The following is a 26,464-nucleotide window of genomic DNA, read 5'->3' as shown; positions in this document are numbered from 1 at the left end:
TGGTGACTTGATAGGGAGATAAGTGTCCACAAGCCTTTAGAAGTGCTGAATTAGGAGTAGCAAAACTTTCCAAAGCAAATATTATTTTAGATGCGTCTCACATTGTAGCATCTGCTCTTCCCTGCAGTTCTGAATGTGGTTTCCCCCTGTCCCCAGCAGCTGTGACCTGCAGTGACAGGTACATGGGACTTTATTTGAAGTTAAGGGTAACCTATCAGCTTCAGTTATCAAACTGACCTGAATCCTTTACCAACCCATTGTGTCTCTTCCCCATCTCTGTTTGCTTAAAGTTTCACTTGTAAGTCAAAGTCCTTGCCAGAGCCTCTGACAACTGCCATGAGCTGGTGGTGAATGATCCAGGTGCTACCTAGCTCCTGCAAGGCCTTTCTGCAGAAAAAGGTGTATGTTGCAATCCCCTCCCTTACTTGCTGGCCAATGACTAAACATCCAGGATTAAACTTTTATCCTTCTAATCCCTTCTTGGCCATTGTAGCAGCTGGGTTTATTTTGTCTTCCCTGGCCTCTGCAATGGTAGGCTGGGGTCAGTCCTGAATGGACTCCTGAATGGCATGGTGCCTGTGCTCCCACCTGCCAGCTGAAGCCTTGGCTCCCCTCTCTCTTGCTGGCCCTAATGGGATTTCTGGGTCCTCTCCTTCCCACAACATGAGTGAGGCAGCGAGGTGACATCAAAGTGCTGGAACAACAGATAAAAGGCCCTGACTATATTTATTGAGTGTTACAGATAAGTAATCCACTCTGCTGTCAGTGTCTAGAGAAACAGCAAATAAAGTATATATGCGCTTTGCTTTGATGTGATGAAATCTCCAGAGGACATTTGCTTCAGTGGCATTTGCAGTGTAGCTGTAGCTGCGTTTTTCAATGGAAAATATAAGGTTTTCATGTCTTTATGCATTACTTTAAAAATACAGCTATGGCTGATTCTTGTACACTGGACAATTCCATGGTCTGAAAGCTGTTTTTTTTCCCCAAATGTTATTAAGATCATCTTAACCGTTTTTGTTGGAAGGGGAAAAATTAATAGTTATTTTATTGTTTCATACACAACATTAAAACAACAGTCTGGTTTTCATTTAAACTAATAAAAGTATGGAAATTCAAAATGAAGGCTCTCTTCATGTCCTTAGATCAACTTGTTGGACTTGCTAAATGCATAATGGATGGAGCAGGGGAAAAGCCTCAGTCTTACAACCTGTATCATTGTATTTGCTTTGTTCAGCTTTTTTGTTGCTGGATTTCAAACTTGACATCACTTTATTGCCTGTCTTCTCAGGCTATAAAAACTTCCTTGTTTTTGTAAATTTGCAGCAGTTTAGAATCCAGTGAACCACAGACATTATTTTTAAACAACCCAAGCAATAGTTAAGCAAATTGGTTAGCAAACGTACATCAGTAGTTGAATTGATACACTTCTGAATTCTGAGATAAAAACCTGACTGTTTGAGGCAATGGGTGCTAGTCATTTCTGATTTGTGGTATGGTCAGAAAGAGACCAGAGGCACTGGCACAAGCTGCAGCACGGGACACTCTGGCTGGCTCCAAGGAAACAGCTCATCCCTGTGCAAGCGGGGTATCTCTGGGACGGGGCCTGAGTGGTGGGGTGTCCCCATCCCCGGGCGTGCCCTGACTCAGGTGGACACGGCCCACAGCAACCTGCTGTGGCTGCCTCAAGCCCGAGTCTGGCCGTGAGTCCAATGCACGCGCCTTGGGGTTAACTAGCATTGCAGCACTGGCCTCTGTTTCCACCCTGCAGGTTGCCTTCCAGCTCTGCTTTATCCAAGGACAGAGCAGGACTGAGTCTGGAGAAACTCTTCAGTGTTTCTGGGGTTCACTTCTCGCCTGTGAGCAGCCTGCCATTGTCCCCAACATGCCTGCAGGCACTGGGCAGTATAACCGGGTGTCCTTAGCCTGTGTGTTATTCCATCTCCCCAGGGCTTTGAAAAGCGACTTCTTCCCAAAGCTGTTGCTTCCCTCTCCACTGTGAAAGAGCCGCCCTAGCTGTTTACAGCCCTTTGATCTGTTAAGTCACAGCTCTGTCACTTCTGGGTGGTGCCCACACCCTCAAAGCTGCTTGCCCTCCCTCTTCTCCCCTGCCGTGGGAGGGAGGTTGCTCAGCTGGGCTTGTTGCCTTTCTTCATCCTCTTTCCCCAGCATCCCTTGGACAAGCTACATGTGTACGTGTATACTTAAAGCTGATAAAATTGTAACTTACATTACTGCACTGCTGTTCAGCGTCCATCCCCAATGACCCCTAACACCTTCTGAAACTTTATATCTTGTGAAGACAGGTCCATAAAGTGATGTTAAATCTTAAATGAGGTACTTGAGAGCCAACTGGCTAGCTCAGCTTTGGCAACACTTAACATTGTGAAGGTAGTACCTGCTGAAGTGCTCTATGTAATAAACTATTTGCCCGAGCAAATTTAAACCCACCAGTCGCTTCCTCTGCAGCAGCCCACATGTGCTGCAGAGCAGAGACAGGGTAGGGGCTTAGGTGGCTCGGTGCCTGCAGCCCCCCAGGTGGGCAGTTCGTCTCTTCCTCAGATGCATTCCCACAGCGCAGAGGTTTCTGCACACTGAGCTTTGCCAGGGGAATCTGCTTCATAGGCTTGAGGAGGTCTTGTTTATTTTTTTTCCCCCAAAGGGAAATTAGTTGCCAAAGTAACATGGACAAAGTGTTTTAGATGGGATATTACAGCTTCATATTTTGATTCATATTATGCTTGTTTATAGGACTTTTTTATTATTTTGAAGCACAGGAAGAATGTGTAATACATTGTGATTATTTATCATAGCTGTAAGAAGAGGGTCTGGTGGTGATGGATGTCTCAGAACCTTGCTGTGCAGAGCCCTTACCTGAAAGAGGACAGAGGGGGCTCTGGACAAGATCTGTCCCCTCTGCCGTGCAGCATTGTGTTTAGCAGCTGTGTTCCCTGTCTGGGGTCTTGTGGTCTGCCAGGAGGAACTGGGACAAGCACTGCTGAAATTTCTAATGTCGCTGTTGAGACTTGGCAGTAAAGAGCCCCTGAGACAGTTCACGGATGCTCGCACCATGTGCCTGTGCTGTTAAATTCACGGCTTGAGCAGGGATTTAGCACAGGCCGGGGAACATTTCCAGCAGGGCGGGATGTGCGAGGTCCTGTCATGCTGGCATCCTTTCCTCCAGCCTGCCCCGTGCTCCTGCTTAATCCCCTCCCTTCCCCTCCTTGTCGCAGATTTTGACAAGTCGTGGTGCCACCCCACAAAATCTCCCAGTCCTGGGGGCTGCAGAAACTGGAGAGAAGCTGTGGAAGAGGGGAAGGATGGAGGAGGGCAAAGATCACAGCCTGCAGGAGACTCGCGAAGCTGGGGTAGTCCTGCCAGTGCCCGGGTCAGCACAAAAACTTTGGACGGTACGAGAAGCTGGGATGAAAGCCAATGCCGTCCTGCAGCCTGGGTCAGCCACCCTGCCAGGCTGCACTGGAGATCTGGCATGGAGTCCTGCACACCCAGGAGCCCTGGGCCCCAGAGGAGCAGCCTGGCCCAGAGGAAGGCAGAGCAAGGCTGGGCAGGGTCCTTTGCATGCTGTGGCTTTTGGAGCCGGCCGGCCGGGTGGCACACGCAGACAGAGGTCCACACCATGTCTGGAGTGCTGGGGCAAGATGGGGGAGCCACCAGTTCCTCAGGTGGGACATGCTTAGGACGAAGCAAGAAGAAATGACCTTGAAAAGCAGCGTTTGCAACTGCTGTTCTCTGGATTTCCCTGGAGCACATTATACACGGTTGTTCTTCCATAGAGAGCATGTATGTGTGCTGCAGAAGCACATTCAAGGCAGTAGCATACTGACAGCATCCTCCGTGCCAAACAGTTACTGGGTCTTGGTCACAGAACAGCAGTATGACAAATGAGAACCCTGCTGTGCCATAACTTACATGGAGGCAGCTTTGCCAAGGGAAGGCGACAGCAGAGGTCAAGAGCTCTTTGACTCAACACTCAAAAGAGTTCCGGAGGTCCATAGAGAGGATTGGATCCTCCTTGGAAAGATCTAGGTACGGGGGCGAGATGAGGGGCAACTGGGCCCCCTCAGCACCTTCTCAGAGGGGGCATTGAACTGGAGAGGGAAAGGGAGCTTCTTCAAACCCCATCTTGCTCAGCCAGTCCTACCTTCTTGGGGCAGCCCTGTCCTCTGGCTTCCTCTGTCAGGCAGCTACAGCAATACTACCCCTAGTGCCAGGTGCCTTCTTTCTCCTCCTTTCCTCTCCCCAGTTTTCATGGGTTGATTGGTGTTTCTTTCTCCTCCCACATTTCTCTGTTCCCCAGCATCTTTGTGTTAAAATCTGTGAGGGTTTTTCTTGGGGGCATTTCAAGGTTTGTTTCTGATGGGATTTGAAATGGAATCTGACTTGTGATTCTCTGGTGTGCTGGTGATTAGGTAAGCCTGGTGTGGGTGCGGACGTCATGGTGGAGTGGTGGACACCAGCCAGGAACCTGAGTTAGGAGAGTACTGTATACCTAAGGTCAATGTTTCAGGGGAGAAGGCAGAAAGCAGCCTCTGAAATCAGTCTTCTCCATGATATACAGATTAATAGAGTGGAGAGGCATCATGATAAAAATAAACAACTAGAGAAACTATGGGATAGTGCAGATAGGTATGAGTAGCCTGGAGGGTTTTCAGGTGAGAGATTGTGACTGCATACCATGGATCTTCCCGTAGAAGGCACCTGTCTGTGAAGAGTGGACTCGGTGTCCTTGGTGAACCTTCTCTGGTGGTTCACCAAGGCTTGTGAGTCATAGTAGGCTTCATGCCTTACTTATTGAGCCTTACAGAGGACACTGAACAGGGACATGAATCGTGTCCCTGCACATTTTGGGAGGCCGCATGGAAGTGTTGCCAGAATGGACCAGTCATAACAAGGAGTTTGGACTCGGCACCTGTGGACTTGCACAACTGAAATTGTCACCCACAGGTTGGTAAGAGCTGGGGTGACACCAGCCCTCCTCTCTACCAGGTTTGGCTCAAGAATGATACTCTCCCATGCTTGTTGTCCTCTGTATGTAAATAGACTCCAAACACAGGCAGGCTTGATGCTCTTTGAGAAGGGAATATGTCAGTAGCGGTGGTGGGAATGGACCTTGATGCAGGCCAGTGGTATGTAGGCTTTACAGGTTTAGTGGCAGGTGTTAGAAGGACCTCTCAGCATGGCTGAATGTGCTCTCAAAGATGCATACTGCTGGAAAATGCTCTGCAGCGCTGCTGGACCCCTGCCCCTGGCTGGCACTGTGTGACTCAGGGAGTGTCTGCATCACGGCACCGCACACGGAGGTTTGATTTATAGCCCTGGTTTCTAGAGTCTCACCATGGCACAGCAGGAAATATTGGTTCCTGGGGAGAGAGCTTGTGGTGGTGGAGTGAGTGTGTGATGAAGCCGTCCTGGCTGCAAGTTCCAAGGAGCAGCATTAGTCATGACAGCAAGGTCAGTTACGCCAGTGTTTTTCTTTGAAGCACATTAATTGCAGTAGCATGGAGGTGGCAGTGGTGTGGGCAAGGAACGCAGAACTGCACAGTCCCACCGACTCTGGCTGGAAGCACCAGGGTGGGGGTCTCCAGCCTAACACTGCTCTCAGCAGGTCCAGCACTGCAGCTGCAGCAAGTTGTTCAGGGCTGTGTCTGGGTCAGTCACAGCAGTCCCTGTGAATGGAGACCTGCTTTAGTGAACCATGTTAGTGACCCTGCACAGGATTTTATCCCATTTGTTGTTGTCGCTCCTGCACTGGGGGGCAGCACAAACTGCACAGAGTGCCCAGATGTGGCCTGACTTGAGGGAACAGTACCTTCCCTTGACCCGCTGGATGCTCTCATGCCGGGCTGGCTGGCGTTCATTGCTGTGATTCCTGGCCAGCTTGGTGTGCATGAGTCTGGATATGCCTCTCACCTGCGGAGCCTTGCATGTAGAGCTGCCCCTTCCAGCCCATTCCAGCCTGCCCTATGCGTGGGGCTGGTCTGTCTTGAGGCAGAACTTCTGCTGAAGTTCTGAAGATACCACTCAACACCTGGCCTGCTGCCTATGGGAAGTGCCATGGTGGATGTAGGCATCAGCTGCTCCTTTCTTCATACAAGATGTTCACTATGTTAGCTGAATTTTGCATAAAGTGAAGCACCTAGATTGTTGTTCTTTTGCCTCTCAATATCAGATCTCCATACAAGCCCAACAGAGTGTGCAGTTTCACGTACAAGTGGGAGACTGCTGTGATTTTTGTCTTTGCATGTCCTACTTCAGCTCGTGGAAGCGTTGGCGGCCCATTCGGTGGTATGAAGAGAGATGTGGTACCTAACTCCACGATTAGTCAAACTCTTGTATTTCTCTTTGGCATGAAAAAAAAGTATTTGAATGCACAGTGGGGCTAATGCTACTTTGTGCAGCTTTTTATGAAGATTATAAAAGGGAGGCAATAAGCAGATCTTACTGTAAATAGAAGATAGTAGAGTTAATCATAGGGAGGAATGTATTCATATTTGCTCTGAATTTTTCTAACCTACTTTGAAATACCTTCAGCTGAAGTAGCTGAACTTCACTATGAACCCTTTGTTTGCTGAATTGTAGAGTTTTCTTCATTTGAATTGCAACATAGCAGTTGCAGGGCTATTTTCCCTAGAGATTCAAGAGTCCTTGTGTTTGTTTTGTTGATATGTGAAGTCAGTTGGAGTTTTGCAGAGTTGTACAATCATTTACTTGATGTGCTAGAGGCACCCCAAACCTCTTATTACCATTTATTCACCCTTTGAGAAAAGATTTGGAAAAAAGTCACCAGTCATCAAAGTTTCAAGTCAGAGGCAACGAGCAGAGAACTGGGAGATAAACCACCAACAGATGGGGGAGAGTTGCATGTGAAGAATGTGCTCTGCATAATGCGCCGTTAAAACTTCATGAAGAGGTATGCAAGAAAAAATATTACAAAGCACTGGACTTAATATTAAATTCTTAGTTTTAGCAGTTTGGTCATTTTCAGGAAGGAATAATCAGCTTAGCCACAGCATTCACACATTTAATGTTATGAGAGAAAAGGGATTGCCTGATTTTTCTTTTTTTTTTACCCCCACAGTAATTAATGAAAGTCAAAAGCAGCAACTGGAATGTGTGAGTTACTCCTCGCGCTACGCTCTGGGACTTTTTTATGAAGCCGGTACACAGATTGATCTCCCCTGGGCTGCACAGTACATCACCGATAATCCCTGCGTACGCTTCATCTCCATCGATAATAAGAAACGCAATATAGGTCAGTGCTCCCATTATTTCCCTTAAATACCGTGACAATAGAGGGTGTAGATCATGAAAAATGCTGTTTAATTGACTGTTGCTATTCTGAACAGATGAAGTATTTAACTCCAAGCCGCAGCGGACAGCATTTAATGTCACATTTGGCCTGTAATAAAATACACAATGAAAGTGGGAAGGTCCTCAGAAAATCACCACCCAGCACATGGTTTACGTTACTGCATTTATGAAACCAGTGTCAGGGGATATGAAACATCAAAATGTTTCTATTCCAAGAAAGGGCTGGAGTTCCTTTGTTTAAACATTGATTCATACACATGCCAATTTATCTCCCATCATCCATTACTTTACAACTCGTTTTCACTAAGCATGCTTGGAAATAGTAATGAGTTATATAATTGAGGCTGTTCAGTCTAATTTAGAGTTAGCCAGTGTGCTTTTATAATCACGGAAAATCCTTGAAATGGCTGCACATAGTACGACTGCTCAGTAAAGCGTGGAGAACATCCCACAAGGCAGACACTTCTCATCTATTTCTGGAAGATGGCAGTCGAGTAAGTATATGTTTTATCTATTAAATGTATTTCATGTACCAAGAGTGTGTTGGCATAGAATAGCTCAAGAATAACCACTAGCTTTTGAGTTTAATCAAGTTTGTTTGGAGCTGAAAATGCTTCCTGATTGCATTACTTGCTCACATTGCAACAATTTAACCACTTCCATGAAGTGGGGGTGAAAACCTGCCCACCTTTGTGGTGACCTTCAACGCACTGTGACTCACTGTCATGGAATAAGGATGGATTTTTATAATCAGCTGCTGCATAATACATAATTATTAAGTAGTACTAAATTCACTGCACTAAAGCGTGTTCAGATTGAGACCTGGGAGTCTTCTGTTCCCAGTCTTCGTTGTTCGGTTGGGATTCATTGTTTCCTGCCTGCAGTCTGCAGACATCAGTGATGTTAGTACCTTCTGGGCAGGGCATTGAAACCTTGCCCTTGTATCTACATGCCATCACCATGCTAGAATACAGCCATAAGGTTGGGCATACCTTCCCTCTCTTACACTGTAAACATGCAATTTAATGTAATAAACTATCATGAGGGAGTGTCACAGTGTAATGGCAGTGTTGGTGACCAGGACCTCTGAAGACCTCTGCTCCACCTCCCACTCCCAGCAGGCTGTGCTAACATAAGATCGGGGCAAATGTGCCTTGTCTAGCTGAGGTTTTTAAAAAAAAAAAACAGGATGGAGATCCCCCACATTGCTGGTGACCTGCCCAGGGCTGCACCTCCATTGGGGTCAGAAGCAGTCATCTGCAGTCTGAACTTCCCAAGACTCAGCCTGTGGATGTTGCCACCTGTTCCATTGTGTGCCTCTACCAATTAGAGTCACAGTCATTCAGGTTGGATGGGACCACTGGAGGTCATATGGTCCTACCCCACGTGAGGTTTGAAGTTAGATCCAGCTACAAAGTTAGAGCGTGTTGCTCGAGGCCCTGATGTGATGTGGTTTGCCATCTTTGTACTTTTGGCTTACATTCAATGGTGGCTCCACCATAACCAGCAGGATCTTCTCAGAAAGGTCTGTTGCTCAGCCAGACTTATGCACGGGTTTGTCCTGTGTCAGACACAGGACCTTGCACTGCTCCTTGTTGTGGTGATAGTGCAGTTCAAGTCAGGTCTTCCAAGTATGCCCTTCTTTGCATCAAAGCCAGCTGGTTAGCAATGGCTCTTGAAATGCCTCCAGAAACAGCAGTTTATGCTGGGAGCAAAGGAGTTGGAGAGATGAATCAACTCACCACTGTGGAAGCTCAGTTTTGTTATTTCTCCTAAGAATTTAGCCTGTTGGTCTGAAAAGAGGGAAAATAAAGAAAAGAATGGCTAAACTGGCCAAAACAAAGATGCATCCACCCTGATATGCTTTCCTCCAGCAAGGACCAGTAGTGAATACGTGAAAAAAAAGTGTAAGGAAAGCCAAATACAGAGTGATTTTTTTTTTCACTGGCATTGTCTCCTTGTTGCTGACAATGTGCAGCTGGAGATTTTCTTGCATGTGAGATTATATTGCCATTGTTATGTTTCGCACATAATACTTGATAGTTGATAGCACCTACCAGTGTTGTCCATCCCAGCTGCCTGATTCTAGCTGTGCAGAAGAGGACACCGCCCGAGGGAGAAGTTCACCCATCCTTTCCTCACCTGTTTGCATATGTGGTCTGCAAGTGCCAGCACTGAGAACAGCAAATATGGAATTATAATGGAATTATCAAATAACTAAGTACAGTGTCTTTGCTGTCACCAAATGCAATTTAACCAAATAGAAAGCATATTAGCTGGGGCGTATTGTTAACAAATACATAGAAGCTACTAGAACATAAATGTTGAGCCATACCTTTCTCACTGAAATTTCCCTCATATTGTGGGAGAGATCTCTTTATATGAGCAAATTTTTCCAAGAAGAATAAATTGTATACCTTCATAGGGCTGGAGCAAGCTTGGGGCCAGCAACTGAAGATGATTTCTCTTTGGAAAGGTCATCCTTGTGACATACAAGCAGTCAACCAGCCGCCTTGACTGCTGTGGCTTTCCTGGTGAACTTGCATTTTGCAGATTTGCACTTCGTTCCAGGAAAAGTAGTACTGGGAGGAGAGCAGTACGTGTTAGCTGGAGCAGTTTTTCTGACTGTGAGCACTCGAGCTGAGCACAGGAGGATTGGAAAGCAAGCCTGTATCGTGTTCAATAATGCTGATGTACAGAAGTATAAAAATCAAAAGTGGGTACCAAGTGTTTCACTTTTCTTCAAACATATGCACAGCTCTGCTGATAATAGAGACACACGCACATATGTGCTTTTAAGACAACATGGGCAAGGGGGGCTGAATGTGAAATTTATTTACACATATGGAGTACTTCATCCAAAACACTTCAATGTAAAGTTCCTTTGTGTTTGTTTCAGCACATATGCAAGTATTTTGCATTTGTATTTTTCTTTCCGTGCTTCTGACTGACCCCAAGAACATTTCAATGGGAGGCACAGCAGCACCTCTCTGTCCCTTATTAACTATTTTTTTGGGGTGATGTTGCGGATGTTTTCACACCATGCTCCACTCACTCTTTGTTATTCCCATTCTTCCATTCTTCAACCTTGATTGATCATGATTCATCTGAAGAAGATGATGGTGACAATGAAGAAGTAAGCATTCAGAGAGACGAAGCAGAAATGCTTGGGCGAAGATTTATGTTGGGTCTCCTGGGTGAAGCAGCTTAGATCTTTCAGGAGAGTCATCCTTCCTAAAAAGCCATCACCTTCTCTAGTTGATGCCTGAATGGTCCCAGTTCCACCGTTCCTCCTCTGTGCCAGATACACTGTCCCCATGTATTCAGTTTTGTGTTATTTCTCAAGTGCCTGCATGCATCCCTCTCTCCATTGCATTGATCTTGAGGGAAAATTGCTTTGCTGCCCATCAGATGTGGCTGCACTGCTTATCAGGAGTACATCCTCAACAGATAGAGGAGCGTGGCTGCAGTTCTTAAGGCAGAAGTAAAAGAGACTGATGGATCAGACATAAACAGAAATTTGATTTTTCTGGTGTTTCTACACCTACTTTGATGTACCCACAATTAATGGAGGTGTATCTAACCCTTGTTACCAGCTCAGATGGTAATGTTATAGTAAACAGCATTGAACTATAGAGATCCAAAGGAAATAACTCTAGCTTTCTGCTGAGAGACTCTTTGTTAAACATGTCACTCTAGAAAAAACGGACTGCTCGCGCCTTGCTGTGTTGTGATGAGCTGCAGTGCCCTGAATTGCTGCTTGCTGCATGGCACTTGCAAACTCATAAAGCCTCTTCTTGCTAGGAGATATGACAGCATCCTCTCTCCTGTTGTTTTCTCCTTAATTCCTTTATGCAGACTGCTCAAGGGTTGCTGGTTCTTCATACTATTTTAGTATAATGATATTCTTTAAGTTGAAGTTTGCATTCAACATAATTCTCAGCAGCATATTCCCTGGACTTCCTCAATGGAGAACAAGCCAGGTGACCATACCAATCTTTCTGACAGTCCAGGTACGTGAGACAGAACAGCATGACTTCTCAGAGTTTTGTCTTTGTTTACACTGCTAGAAAGGAATACAGTCTTCTTTGATGGACTAACGCTCGCTGTGATGAGCAGAAGGTAGTGAGCCTGACTCGTGCACAGCTGAGCCTGCCAGGGAAGGCAGCGGCACCTAGGGAGTCGCTGGCAGCTCTTCCCCGCGGCTCAATGTGCTACCATTAGTTGGCTTCATTATGACACAGCCTATTTCCTTAACAATAACTACAGATGACGTGTTTTTTTCCCGACTTATGTGGAAGAATCAATAATAAAGCTGTTTCTCTGATACTGCTGTTACCAATGTAATCTGGAGTGTTATGAGCCTCCAGGAAGAAAGGCTTTTTGCATCAGCTGAGGATCTCAACTGCTGTTCATAAAATTGCATCTCTGTCTGGAAAGCTAACGCACTCGAAGATTACACAAGGAAGAGCCTACAAGAAGTGTATGTTGAATTACCTGTGCGATATGTATGTATATTAGATATTTGTGTGATTGACTGCCTTATACACTGTAACTGGTCAGGGGCACGGTGGAAATTCTTCAGTATAAATTATTTCAAGCCTCATTTCTGTAATACCGCAGTCTTTGCATCTCTTTGCATTCTGGAGGACTACAGATAGATGACACATAAAATGGAAGCAGTTCACTTTCACTTCAGGGTTGCGAGGTTATATAATTTGAAGGGAAGATTTGTCTTACAGGTTTTCAGGATCAGTGTATTTCTTGAGTATCTTTTTTAATTTTAAGATACAGATTCCTTTATCTTCTCATTACTGAAAGAAGATTTTTTAGGAAGATGGAAGAGTTAAAGAGTTCTTTAGGTTTTCGCCTCATTACGTGGCAAATTGCTTTGTAATCCCGTGCCTGCCCTGCCTGCCTTTTAGAAAACTAATCAGAAACTGTCTCTAAGGCTAGTGAAATGCTGAATTTCTGAATATAAAAAAGTTAGCACCGTTCTCTACACAGACTCTTCCAAAATGTGCATTGTGAGATAGAGCAGATTTTATTCCAGGGAGAATACGAGACCTTACGAACCACGGGACCTTCCGAGGATAACTTGGGAAGCTCACTAACCCTTTTGCTAAATAGCAGCATGGTATTTTGAAAGTGAACCTCCATCTCTCTTGCTTGTTTGCTAGATGTGGTAGAGTTAATCACGGTTCTTTTTTTCATTTTGGATACAGTCTTATGAGGCCTGCATGTTGATTTCTCTTTTGGCAGCCTCCTGATCCCTCCCAAGAAGCTGGGATACAGTTCCAGCCTGTCTGGAGGTGTCCAGCTTCTTTGCTGCTCTCTGTGCTGACACAGCAGCATTTCCTTTACAGCCTAGCTTCAACGGTTTGTTTTGCATGGTGGTGGTGTAGCCCTTTCCCTTCCCCTCACGCTATTCAGGACCAGAATGGGATTTGGATAGCAAAACACATCTCCCCAGTAAGATTAAAAAATGCTGTGGGGCAGGAAGCAATCATGTCTTGTTTTTCATCAGTATCTGTTCTGACTCTAGGTTTTGGGCAGGAACATGAAAAATATACTTGACACCATTCCTCTAGGAAGGAAGAAAACATTCCTGTAGCAGATATGCGTCTGTCACATCCATACACAGGTCTGTTCTGGAGACTAGATTGTAACTCTAAGATTGATCCCCTAGGGAGGAGAGACACAGTGCCTGCGCCTGCACTGGAGGGATTCCCAGCCATTCAGCTGAGCACTTAAAAAGTAGAGTACGATCTGACTTTGAAGCTGCCCCCTGATTTGAGCAGGAGGTTGGACTAGAAACCTAGAGGTCCCTCCCTACCCAGGTCCTGTGACTCTGAGGCAGAGAATGTTCTGGTGAGTATTTACTGATCACACTAATAAATTGACTGTGAAGTGATACCAACCAAGCCCCCTTGGTGAAAACAAGCAATTCTTCAAGCTCTGTCCACATGCACTGTCCAGCAAGTTTTAATGTCAGTGCAGCTGAACCAGTAAAAATTTTTAATCCTCTTGAATTTAGGGACTCTGAACCCTGAGCTTGGCGTAGATTCACCGAAGAAAAGTAGCTTTTACATTTTGCAAGGGAGAAGATTTTAGTGATCTCTCTGTCCCCTTCTTTCCCTGACACTGATTGTAAGGAGGACGTGGCCACCACAGGAGTTGACTTTACACCCTTAATATCATCTGAGAATTTCCCAGGGCAGAAGGACATCCCTGTGGGATGACTTGGCACCATGGGCTGTTCATATTGTCACTGTCCTGCAGTACAGAGTGCGTGGAGAAATTCACCCACAAGTCTTTTTATCCTACCGTAATAGTGACAGCTGTGCTTCTAGCCCAAGCAGCTTTGCTGAGCAGCTTCACCCAGGACACCATGCTCTTCCATTGTACCATTCCACGCTAAATGTGTTATTCAAAGCTAGGAGCCACCCTTGTGATGCCAGATGCTCTTGAGCCGCAAGCCACTGTGCTGAGGAACTAGCTCTGGGCTCTGTTCTCTGTGCTCTTCTCCAGGGCATCTTTTATTAGCTACATCCTTCTTCTGGAAGATAATACTCCTAGCAGGCTTAATCCTGTATAAACTGTCACTGTCAGCAGTCTGTCCTTCTTCTTTACACAGCCTGTGTGATTCCTCCAGCTGGGAATTAATGATGAGTATTGAAACAGTCCTGAAACATTAAGAAGCTGATGGCTGCCCTCTCCTGCTCACAATCCAAACACCTTTCCCCTCATTCCCAGGTTGTAGGTCAAGATCCAGTTTCCCCAGAGAGTTCAACATGGGGAGACTTTACTAGTGCTTAATTCATGGTTATAACTGGCTGAAGTGCAATGTATGGTGAGCTCTAATTGCTTTCATGCTTTCTGTCCTTGACACCCCTTCCAGATAGCTGATGTGTCCTCTACCTGTGACAGCTTGTACTTCATGCTACACAGTGTTGGAGATCTTCCCCATCTGTTTTCATGGGCTTATACAAACCTGCCAGGCTCCTGCTGGAGGTAGCGGGGTGGGAGCCTCTGACCTGACCCTACTCCTAGCAGAGGAAACGTCACAGATACAACAGGTGTCCAGGCGAGTTGGGGCAGTCCCCAAGGATGGAGACCCCGATCACTCAGGGCCTCGTCCTAGGGATGCTCCACTCACACAGGAAAGGGCTATATCCTCATGTCCAGTTGGGATTTTCTCTTGTTGTAGTTATGCCCGTTGGCTCTTGTCCTGTTGCTTTGACCTTCTGAGAAAAGTCTGGCTCTGTCATCTCTGTCACTTTCCCTTTAGAATGTGGAAGATGCAGTTAGATCAATTCCCCACATACTTAATTCTGCATTTATTTAATCTCCTGTCTTTTCAATTAATACATTTTTCTTTTCCATGTATGTGGTTTCAGAGTCACTAAGAGGGAAGACACTGCTGATCAGACTGTCAGCAGAGCCGGACTTTCGTCTGAAGTGCCTCAGTGTCTCCCGTAAGGTCTTTGTGGACTAAACTTGTCTGTGGGGGACTGGTGGAACTTCATACTTTGACTTTGAGACAAAAAAAAATGGGATTTGTTCACCTCTACTACTCTGTTGACCCTTTCAGGCTGCTCAGAACGACTGCATGTAGATAGTGGTGGTGGCTAAGACGTGGTGGCCACGACATCCCAAGGAGGGTGGCCATGTTAAATCTGGGATCCACTCGGAGTCTGGTTCTGGCCCTCTTCCCATCCCCACGAGCCAGCCGATCGACAGTCTGCAGGGTCTGCACAGCCCCTGCCACTGCTGCTGGGCCAGGCATGGATGTAGCAGCTCCTGCAACACCTTCTCTGTCATGGACGGGATGCTGGGCTGGATGGGGTGATACGCCAAGGATCGCACAGTTCTTTCCTGTTTATGTAGAAGCAAAACGAGCCTTAAAAGGAATGCGTTTATCCTCACATTCGTCATTTTGCATCTGCTGTCTGCCTGTGTCGGTCCGATGTGATGCAGCAGAGCAAAAGAAATTAACAGTAAAACAAGGAAAACTTGATGGAGAAGCAAAGGAATCCTGTAGTTATAGTTCCTTATGCCGTGGGGAAGAGGAGAGTCAACCGTGGGCACAAACTGCGATGATGCCGGCACTTCCCTCCCTGGCCACAGCCTCAGCAAGGTCTCTGCACAAAAAAACGCTTTCCTCCCAGTGCGAGTTAACAGAGGCAGGCCTGAGGGGATGGGGGGCAGGCACCCAGCTGCTGCAGCTGGCATCACTGCTGTGGTGATACAGCATGGCCTGGACGGAGCAAGGAGAACCGGGCGCAAGCTCGCTGTTCATAGGTTTTCAGTGGATTCCCTCAGCAACTGCGGATGCCGAGAACGCTGCCAGTGCTGGCAACATGGCTCCTTGCTCATTAAGTAGGTGTAAGCTACAGCCAACTCTGCCGTCTCATTCTAGCTCTGATCTGCCTGGCGTCTTATGCCTCCCACTGCATCAACTGATCGGATTAATTGCCGTGTAGCTGGGATGAGAGGAAGGCAGAACTGGAAGCAGATGAAAGCTTTTTTGATGCTTCCATTCACCCTCAGATCATTACCTCTTGCATTGCTGAGTGTTCCCGGCCTTGCCACATCTCCCATGCTACTTCATCATCTGCTAGCAGGGCCGTGGATGGCTTGCATCCTTGCCACAAATAAAGGAAATTAAAATCTCATGAGAAGCCCTGCCAGAAGACCTCGTTTTTGAGCTAGCTGTTGCAGCCTGCTCTATACGCAGTGGGAGGAAAATGATGGTTTTACTCCTGCAACAGCTGAATGGTCATTCATACCCAGTGCATCAAGGCTGAGATACCCCCATTGCTTTCAGGGAAAAAGCTATTTTACACTCCTCCCTTAGCCAGTACTTTGGCAGAAGAAAGGAAAGGACTTGAGGCTAAACTTGATCCTTGCAGGCTGCATATTTCAATACTGGAAGGCTGTGACTCAGTGGCCTCTGGAAGCTCTCCAAGCTATCAGTAGCTCAAAGGAGGAATTAAAAACTCAACAAACTGCCTGTTCTCCTGAAACTTGTTTTGTACATGCTATGGAAGAGATGAAAGATCTCAAAGAAGGCGGCCCTGTCCAAGAATCATTGGCTATAACAAGTCACAGCAAGTAATGAATATTTATTTTATCAAAATGCTTAGACATCTTTTAATGAGCCTTTTTGCAAAGTTTATGTGGAAGAATTTTCAAAAATACCATGTACACTATAATAAATCCCAAAGTACACAACAGACTTCCCCACTTGGTCTTCTGTCCCTGGCATTCTCTAGGTAGAGATGTCAGAATACCAAAGTGGGAAGGAGAGACTGAGTAGTTTTTCTGATGTTTTTCCAGACAGTTGGCAAAGCTGATGCAAACACAGGTATGTCCTGTGCTAGCCTGTGAAACCAGGCTTGGGGGTGGCAGGAGGAATCTCAGGAAGATGAGTCTGAGGCTGGATGTCACACTCAGGCGACCAGTTCATTAGAGCTCAGGGAAGAAGACGGCCCCTTTGGCTGAGCCACTGCTTCTAGACAAGAGTGGTCCTTGTTTCACTTTACAGTCTTAGTCCCCCGATCTGGCTTGCCCTCATCCCAGGTCTACGTTGGCTGGATATCTTGGACCTGTCCATCCCCAATGGTTAAGGCTTACTTTCAAGCCTAAGACACAAGAGGGCAAAATCACCACCTCAGATTAAAATAGGAAACAAAGTTTCTGGATGCTTCAGGATATCACCCAGGAAAAGAGCTCTTGCTCTTTGCTGAAAACAGAGCTTGGGAGTCCAAACCAGGGAGTGATGTGAGTGATCTTCTGCTCTTACAAATGCCTTACTTGGAAAAGGAGAATTTTAAGAAAAGGCAGCACTAGGCTTGGTGCCTTCAGACGTGGCCTGTCAGGGTGCATTCCTGACCACAACCAGGAAACATCTTCACACCCTTTTTGCCACGTTTTCCCAGCTCTTGAGAGTAAGGGTTGACTGAGCTGGCCCATCGCAGAAAGAAACTCAGTGAAGGGATCTTTCCAACTGAAGTTAAAGTCATTGCTTTCATGCTTGCTGTGGGTGCTAGGACTTCGTACTGCTGTGCCTCAGTAATGTATTCTGAAGTGGTCAGCCCAGGACAGAAAGCTTATCAGAGAAAGATGTCATTTGCCTTTGGAAAGCTAGAATTTGTCATCTTCTCAAAGGGGATCTCCAGGTGGAGGATCTCTTCACCGACACAGCAGAGAGAAAGATTTCTATCAAGCTTGGTACCTAACAGCCAGAACTGGTCAGAAAGTGTTCAACTGTGTCTTTCTTTGTGGATTCCATGGTGATAAAATGCTGATTTGTTGAAACTAAAATATTTTTCTAGAAATGTGCTAATTCAAACAGAAGTTTAACCAGAAAAGTCTTTCTGCTTCCAAAAGAGGGAATTTCCGGTTAATGGAGCAAGAGAGAATCACTTCATTTAATGACTAGCTCGGTGAGTTTGAGGTCTCATCTGAAATACAGCAGAACCCTGGTCATGTCCTTGCTCTAGCAAATGCATTCTGCTCATTTGAAGTGGAACAGCACCAGAAGGAACGACTCACACAAGGTTCTGATGGGTCTTCATTGTGCACAGGAAAATCACTGAGCCTGAAAAGCCCCTGTTCTAGGTAAATCCTCTGGCTGCTGGTTGTTGGCTGTCCAGATGAAGTCTTTAAGGTGACAAGCCAACAAGCTGGCAGGGACAGAAGTCCCTTGCTGTAGAGAACCTACAACCAGCTGCAACCATAACGAAGCCTGGCCATTTCCAAGTCTGCTGGGATGCACATCAGCACTTGAGATTCCTTCAGTTACTCCCCTGGCACTGCAGCCAGGTTGATTAATAAGGGACAAACCTTTTTTTTTTTAGTTTGGCTCACTTGCACATATTTGCCCGAGGACAGAAGCTGTATTAAAAGTTCACGCTCCCCAAAATGTGCATGTAGACAACTGCACATCAATTTCCTGGAAGCTGCCAGAGCAGCAAAATTTAAGTTGAATTTACTTGTGCAGGCCAAAAGGGAGTGCTCATTTCTCAAGCTAACCTGCCCTGGCTTCTGTTCCCTGTCTCTCCCTCCATAAATGTAAAGTATTGGTTTTATTCTAGCCTTTCAACTATGTAAATACTGTTGCATGGACAATAAGCAAACAATTGTGCAGGGAGCAGATGGTTTTCACAGTAATGCAACAAACACTCTTCTTTCTTGTCCTTTGCCTTGAAGATAATTTTTATTTTGTGATGATTTCATGTTCAAGTCTTCTGTATTTCTGTGTTGCAGAGATTGTCCCATTAAGGGGACATGCATTTCAAACATGCAGGGGAGGAAGAATATAAATTAGTCTGATATAGGTGAGTAAGCAAATTGGCTGTGGTGACCTGGCTGCTGCACTCCTCCAGCCCTGCAGACAGAGGAGGTGGCATGCTGGCAGAGCCGTGCCGTTTCCAGAGCAGTGGCTTGCGTGCATCGGGCTTGTGGTGGCTGCAAAGGTGGTTTGTTTGGTTTGCATTTGGCGTGCGCTGCTGCGCTCAAAAGGACTTCATGTGCCTTCAGCTGTGAGCGGAGTGCCGAGCCCCTGGGGATCAATCCCCGCAAGCAGTAGCAGAGCCATTCCATTTCTAAGAACAATCTTTCATATACCCCCAAACAAAGGTGTATCATCTAGTACCTTAATCTTACCACATGGCTGGGTGAGCTTCAGCATTGCCAGTGATAGCACAAGTCCCAGCTGCAAGTGCAGCCCTTTGGGAAGTCTCACCTCCACAACTACCACCCAAGCAAGAGCCTGCAGTTGGGCGGCTGCGACTGCATGCTGCCAAGTGTCCTGCTGTTGTAGGGGCACTAATTGTTACTGTTTGTAGACTTGGCTGGAAAAATTCCTACAAAGCAGTTTTACGTGTTTCTTTTTGTTGTTCTCTTGCCAGTTTGCCACAATTATCTGGTGGTTGCCCTCCTTGTAGAGCCTGTCGAAATGTCTGGGAGGAAAAAAGGGAAGAGTTTGTTTCCAGTATATTCCCTGCTCCTTCCAGCTGCTACTTACAGGCTGGGGGAATGCCTGGAGTTTCCTCTGGGAGACATATGTGGAGCTAGGGTTACTGCCATGGGAAACTTACGACGAATTTTGCAAAAAGCCTGTATTTCTTCAGTGTGCGTCTTGTGAACAACTTGTGTTGTGACTCCTTGTGTTTTTTCCAGGTGGATGAACAGGATGGTGGCACCGATATTTTTGTTCTTACTGACTCCTAGGCTAGAGGCACGATTGTCAGCATGCGGGGAGGGCAAGTACAGATGAGTAATCTTTCAAAAGCATCTCTCTCCTTTATTTCAGAGTCTCCTGAAATTGGGGCCTCAATTGTAGTTCACACAACTGTGACATTTGGAAGCAAGCACCTGGATTCAGACCCTGCAGAGGTGCAGCAGTTAATTCTCAGTCACCTGGAGAGGATTGTGCCATCCATACCTAAACCAGCCAGCATCAAGTGTCAGAAATGGAGATACTCTCAGGTACTCTGTGGTGGGATCAGTCAGCTGGAAGGATGCTGTTGGGGCAATGCTGCAGTGCAGACTTGCGGTGTATCACAAGAAACAAGACACCACAGGACCCAGTGGTTTTCATCCTCAGGGAGCAAGAGGAAAGGGGAGAGTTGCTTGATATCCATTATGCGTTCCTGCATGTAGCCATGAGCAGCATCAAAGGCTGGCCAACGACAGGCAGATCATTTCTAGTCATCCTTTTATGTACTGGACCTGGCTCAGCAGTAAGTTATGCAGCACAGCTGGTAAGTAGGGACAGGAGCAGTAAACAGGAAGGAAGTAAATCCCACATACTTTAGAGGGATTTTCACTGGTATTTAAAAACATGACTCAATCTGCCTCTTCTGTATCCAAAAGTATGTGATATTATTAGCAAAATTCTCACCCTGCCACAGAGTAGCAGAAGTCCTTGTGTTCAGATGTACTAATTGTTATTATTTGATTTGGCCCAGTTCAATCTAACAGTACATTATGCAAAAAATATTTTGAAGTAAACTACCTAAGGGTAATAATAGCAAAATGTGTATATTTTACAGATTTCTTTTAAAAATCCAGGGAAATTGTTGGCAGGAGTGTATCTACATGTTTGCCCAAAGCTTCTTAAATTACATTACATTGGTGAAAATGAATGTGGAAGTTGATGCAAAATATTTACTTAAATACTTTAATATGTAAAATATTTACTTAAATATTTAGTTAAATATTTTACCCTAAAAATTTTAAAATATAAATTACAAATAATTAAAATATAAAATGTAAAGTAAAAATATAAAAAAATTAATATATAGGGTTGTCATCAGCGGCGCTGAGTCTAGTTGGAGGCCAGTAACTAGTGGTGTCCCCCAGGGGTCAGTACTTGGCCCAGTCTTAGTCAACTTCTTCATCAATGACCTGGATGAAGAGTTAGAATGTACCCTCAGCAAATTTGCTGATGACACCAAACTGGGAGGAGTGATGGATACACCAGAAGGATGTGCTGCCATTCAGCGTGACCTGGACAGCCTGGAAAGTTGGGCAGAGAGGAACCTGATGAGGTTCAACAAGGGTAAGTGCAGTGTCTTGCACCTGGAGAGGAACAACCCCATGCACCAGTACAGGCTTGGGGCTGACCTGCTGGAGAGCAGCTCTGCGGAGAGGAACCTGGGTGTCCTGGTGGACGACAGGTTGACCATGAGCCAGCAGTGTGCCCTGGCTGCCAAGAAGGCCAATGGCATTCTGGGATGCATTAGGAGGAGTGTGGCCAGCAGGTCAAGTGAGGTTCTCCTTCCCCTCTACACTGCCCTAGTGAGGCGCCATCTGGAGTGCTGAGTGCAGTTCTGGGCTCCCCAGTTCAAGAAAGATGAGGAACTACTGGCGAGAGTCCAGCGGAGGGCTATGAGGATGATGAGGGGGCTGGAGCATCTCTCCTATGACGAAAGGCTGAGGGAGCTGGGCTTGTTCAGCCTGAAGAAGAGAAGGCTGAGAGGGGACCTAATAAATGTTTATAAATGTCTCAAGGTGGGTGTCAGGAGGATGGGGCCAAACTCTTTTCAGTGGTGCCCAGTGACAGGACAAGGGGCAATGGGCACAAACTGAAGCATAGGAAGTTCCATCTGAACATGAGGAAGAACTTCTTCCCTCTGAGGGTGACAGAGCACTGGCACAGGCTGTCCAGGGAGGTTGTGGAGTCTCCTTCTCTGGAGATATTCAAGACCCGCCTGGACAAGGTCCTGTGCAGCCTGCTGTAGGTGACCCTGCTTTGGCAGGATGGTTGGACTAGATGACCCACAGAGGTCCCTTCTGACCCCTACCATTCTGTGATTCTGTGATTTACTTAAATATTTTACCCTAATTTTTTTTTTATCTTATGAAGTCTGGAAAAGTTACTGTACATGACTGTTGTGAAGTCTGCTCATACCTCTTGATCTGCATCCAGTTTAGGAGCCTGGTCTCATTAGCACAAAGTTTGTTTTTCTGCAAGTAAAGTATTGGTAGTTTGCAAATCACCTCCCAGTGTATAGTATTTGTTCTCAGTGCTAAAAAAGCAACTTTAACACAGGTTTTAATGTTTCAGATGACTCATACAAAAATCATGGCATGTTTTGTATGTTCCTTTTTATCAGTTCAGGGGATATTTTGCTAGTAACAGTATCTCTGTATAGTTGCCGCTGTTAAGGCATCCTTTCTGATTGTGACTTCTGGTCTTTTCTGCATTATCTGTTTACCTTTCTGCTTCAAACTGCTTGTGAGCACAAGAGCTGTAGGTGGTAGGAATGAGAAGAATTGGGTCTATCTCCAACAGCCAGACACTTGGTTGACCAGCAGTGGAAGAGGCTCCCAAAACAGAGTAAGAAGTATTTTTAAACATAATTAATACACTCTGGATACTGCTGCTATCACAGAGCTCTATCATAAAATTTGTCAAGTTCAGCTACTTTGTTTATATGCGCAAGGAAGGGGCTTAATATGTCTTGCACTACTCACACTTTTAGCATAGTGTCAAAGGTGCCGTATAAGCATATGCATCATATATGGCCCATTCTGATTTATCTCACCAGGAAAACAAGGATAAAGGAAAAAGACAAGAATGGCAGTTAATTTCTTACTACTGAATAATAAAAAAAAGTCTCAATTGCATTCTACCAAACAACTATGCTTTTTGAATCCTGGCAAAATTATGGCCATAGAGGATTTATTATAACCTTGTACCTATTGCTTCATCTTTTAGGGGCAGCTGGAACAGTGACTGTGGTAATGAACTCTTGCTTTCCACAATTTCTTCAAAATTATTGTCTTCCTAAATCACTAGGTGTGCATCCTGTTTCCTCCATTTAAAAATTACATTCAGACGTCGTATTGCTGGGTGATGCTTTATCATTTTCTTAAACCACCGTACAATTTACAGCTCTTCCCACTTTCTTCTGCTGCCTCTGTTGCCTGCTATCGACCACGCTGCTACTAAGCAAAATCACCAGCAGCAGCTGGTTGTGTTTTATGGCTGTGTCACAGGAGGAATTATTGCCAGTCTTTAATTCAGTGGATGAATGTCAGTATGTCTTTGATTGCAAATAACTCAGTGCAGGTCAGATCTGTTATCTCAATAAAGAGATCTCTGTTGCCACCCTATAAAATAATCACTGCCTAAATTAAATATCTGGAACAGAGCTTCCTCTTTCTCTTAAAGTTATCTTTACTTTCATTTATAATCAGTAGTTGCCACAGAAGCAAAGGGAACTGGTAAGATGGGTGCATCTTTCCCCTGACTCTTTTAAATGGGATTTATTCTACTTGTTAATTAAATCTGGCTGTAACGTCCTTCACATGGCTGAATGCAATCCTGGGATTAAAATGCAAATGTTACAATTATCCATGGCAGATGAGGGATTAGGACTTCCAGACTTCTACTGACACTGCTTAGCAGCACAGCTGCAATTCTGGATCCCTGGCTTTAATTACGATAAGACACTGTTAGCATTCAGAGCCAACAGCTGCCCAACCCATCATGTCCCTTTGACAGAGTCACTTTATATGTAGAAGGGATACTGGGAAAACACAGAATCGTAGAAATCGGACCTGTCACAGAGAACTCCAGAAGAGACCTCTTCAGGTCTCTAGTCCAACCTGTTGCTCAAAGCAGAACTATCACCAGCCCTAGGTGACCTCAACCATGGCTTTGTCTAGCTGTGTCTTGAAGTCTTCGAGGATGGAGATCCAATAGGCTGTGCCATATAGCTGAGGGTAATTTGGAATTCATGTTGGACAAGACCTTCAGAAGAACTTGAAGAAGGGGCGGGATCATTCCTTTCTCCAGTGACTAGATCTAGAATGAGGGCCTTTACTACACTGAGCACACAGAAGCACAAGAAGGAAGGACACTCAAAAAGGCCTTTTTCTCCTAAACTTTTCTTCATTGTTTATGCTCAGTGACCTTGAGCTGTAAGAAAAATTTAGGAATAAATTAAGTACTGACCTAAAATTAGTCTGAGAAAGATGGTCTCTGGCTGGATTTACCATACATAGCTAGACTCTTATGTTAAGATGAATATTTGAAAATGGGTCACAACTGGCTACAAATTCATTTTGCATAATTGCCTCCTTTAAAGAGATGCTAACACGCCGGTAACACAAGATGCAGCCAGTAACATGAATGTGGGTGTATTGTAGCTGATCCGTGCTTGGAAATGGCAGATAATGTCATGGCAGTGGCTAGCTGAGTGTACATTTGAATCAATGGGAAAATCCTCTGGACTGAACAGGATGCCTTGGACTTTAGGTCTCGTTCACCAAAGCTGACAGTCACATGATGGAGTACAATAACAGTTTACTGCACAGGAATCCAAAACATACCTTTGGACCAAAAGATGTTTGAATCCAAAACATGTCTTTGGATCAAAGGCAGAAAGTCAAGAAATGATTGAAAGAAAATTGTGCTCTCTGTATCCTGCTTTATTAGCTCTATGGTTTGATGTTTATTGCTGGTCTACTGCTGTGCTTCTGCCCTTTTTTTTTCCTCTCTCTCTCTCTCTGGCTTTCTAGATATTTTTTGCTCTTTTTCAGCATTTCATCCTTATGGGTCTTGTTTTGTCATTCCTTTTGTCATACTATTTCTTCCCACCTTCCTGCTCCAATTACTTCATCATGAAGCTGTCCTGCATCTTCTTATCTTTTTTATCCCCTTTGCCTGAGCCTGCCTTGCCTTCACGTTTACCTTTAGGCCAGTGCTGATGCTGCTGCTGCCTCATCTCCATTCTGAAATTCACCAGTGCTGCTCTGGATGCACTGATTTAGTACAACATGGACACTCAGCCTTTGTATGTAGGTTTGAAACAGATGAGAACAATGTGTGACACAGCCAAGTGTGGTAGAACCACAAAAGTTGTGTGCTTTTACTCTGTCGTTTGACACGCATTGGTGTTTGTCATAAAGTACAATACTGAAAAGAGATCTTGTTCTCCCCGTAAGTTTCAGGTAGCTTCAAATTAATAGGTACTGGCCAAAGCAAAGTCCATTCACTTTTAGAAATGTTACACAGAACTGCTCAAGAGCTGCCAATCCACAGATACAAGTTTAATTGAGACTATAGTGCCAGGAAAATTATATTTAAAATGAATACAATGCATACATTGAGAATGACATTAAATATTTATTGAAGCAACCTTATTCAGAATTTGTCCCATGCTACTTACAGAGAAAGTGCTGGTTGTACCTCTAGCAGTGTCTATTGTGCTACTCGGATGAAAACAGAGACCAGCGTGGCAGAGCTGGAGAGAAGGTGAATTGTCCCAAGGCTGTGTGTATGCTTGCATAACAGCATGAAGCATGAGCAGATCGTCGTGACGGTTGTTACTCTGAAGTCCACCTCACTTCCCATCCAGGAAGGTCTTCTGGTCAACCCAGTCGTGTTGCATGTTCTTGGAAATGGCAAGCTCCCTTTCCTTTGTTGAACAGTTAGATAACTGGTTTTTTTTGCAAGCCCACCTTTGCTGATGTGAGATCATGTATCTTCATACCTCTTGGCTTAGAGACCTCCATGCCTCATCTATCCAGGGTCAGGCAATTCATTTCTGCTGAGATGGGCTGAGAATAAAACAGCATGGGGCTGTAAAGTGTCTAAATTTCCACAGACAAGAAAGCTTTTCTAATTATTTAACTCCAGAAGATAAATATATTACTATGGTACTTTGATCATTAATGCTTGGACCTACGATCTGGGATGGGAGAGGTACTTCGTATGAAGGCATGTTTGTCAGGAATACTGACCTTCCTGGCGTGACATTCAGGTAAATAAAATACTTTTCTTTCCATCTTTTTGTTTTTCAGGTTATAAAAGCTATGCCAAATTTTCCGGGGCAAATGATTCTTCATACTCAACCTCTCCTGATTTGTGGGGGCGATGGATTTACCTGTTCCAACTTTGATGGCTGCCTAGATTCTGCAATGAGTCTTGCAGAGGCTGTGAAGTCTCATTTGTAGAAATTTTAAAGTGTACTGCTAAACATAGTCGAGATTTATGACGAATTTTACTATGTTTGATTGAATTCTAGTTTAGTTTTAACATCACTGGCCTCTATCTTGCAAAAATAAATAAAGGAAGATCTATTGGTGTGCTGTAATATTTGTTGGGATGGAACTGAATTTTCCAGAATCTGTGCTGTGAGTGGTTACTTTGCTTGAAGTAAAGCTTTTTCTGGCTCTAGTCAAAGTCACTGAGCTCCAGCGGTCTTGCCGGGTCCCCTGATACTTTCACAGCCCATGAAAATTATGTCAAGGAGAGGAGCCTGACTTGAAGCAGCACAAAAACCCAGGGAGCTGCAGAGTTTTCTCCTTCTCTGAGCATTTGGAGCCCTGGAAGTGACAGAAGGAACATACACAGTTGATCCCAGGGCTTTTGTACATACATGTGGCCATTTCTTCTGGTGCAGATCAGCCCTGGGTCATGGTGAGTGTGTTGGCCATGGGGAATCAGTGATGGGGCATACCTTGTTATGCTGCTCAAGCTGGGCGACCTGTGCAAGGTCTAACCATATTAACTCAAGGTCTAACCACGTGAGGCATGGACAGCTTTTAAGTGAGGGACAGTAGCTGTCTGCTGACCAGCTTTCTTAGCCCACAGTTTTCTGAAGCC

The 26,464-nt window shown here is 45.2% G+C and overlaps 1 protein-coding gene across 4 annotated transcripts in view; it reads left to right on the top strand.

Moving 5' to 3' along the window:
* The window catches only part of RNLS (renalase, FAD dependent amine oxidase), a 79,357-nt gene extending 53,289 nt beyond the window's left edge, over positions 1-26,068 (top strand). The window contains exons 5-8 of one of the 4 annotated variants that reach the window (XR_012764272.1): positions 7,100-7,273; positions 19,655-19,830; positions 25,028-25,260; positions 25,660-25,748. Coding sequence is in view for 2 of the 4 variants with exons in the window: in XM_075423261.1 (XP_075279376.1) it covers positions 7,100-7,273; positions 19,655-19,830; positions 25,660-25,812 (503 nt within the window). In the remaining 2 variants the exon portion in view is untranslated. Of the gene's footprint in view, positions 1-7,099; positions 7,274-19,654; positions 19,831-25,027; positions 25,261-25,659 lie in introns of all 4 variants that reach the window. The other 3 variants (XR_012764271.1, XM_075423261.1, XM_075423262.1) reach the window with 3 other exon arrangements.
* The last annotated feature ends 396 nt before the right edge of the window (positions 26,069-26,464 follow it).

Source organism: Opisthocomus hoazin, chromosome 6 (genome assembly GCF_030867145.1).
Source record: "Opisthocomus hoazin isolate bOpiHoa1 chromosome 6, bOpiHoa1.hap1, whole genome shotgun sequence".
Lineage (NCBI taxonomy): Eukaryota > Metazoa > Chordata > Aves > Opisthocomiformes > Opisthocomidae > Opisthocomus > Opisthocomus hoazin.
Note: the sequence above shows the minus strand (reverse complement) of the source record. Positions and strands in the feature narration are given on the sequence as shown.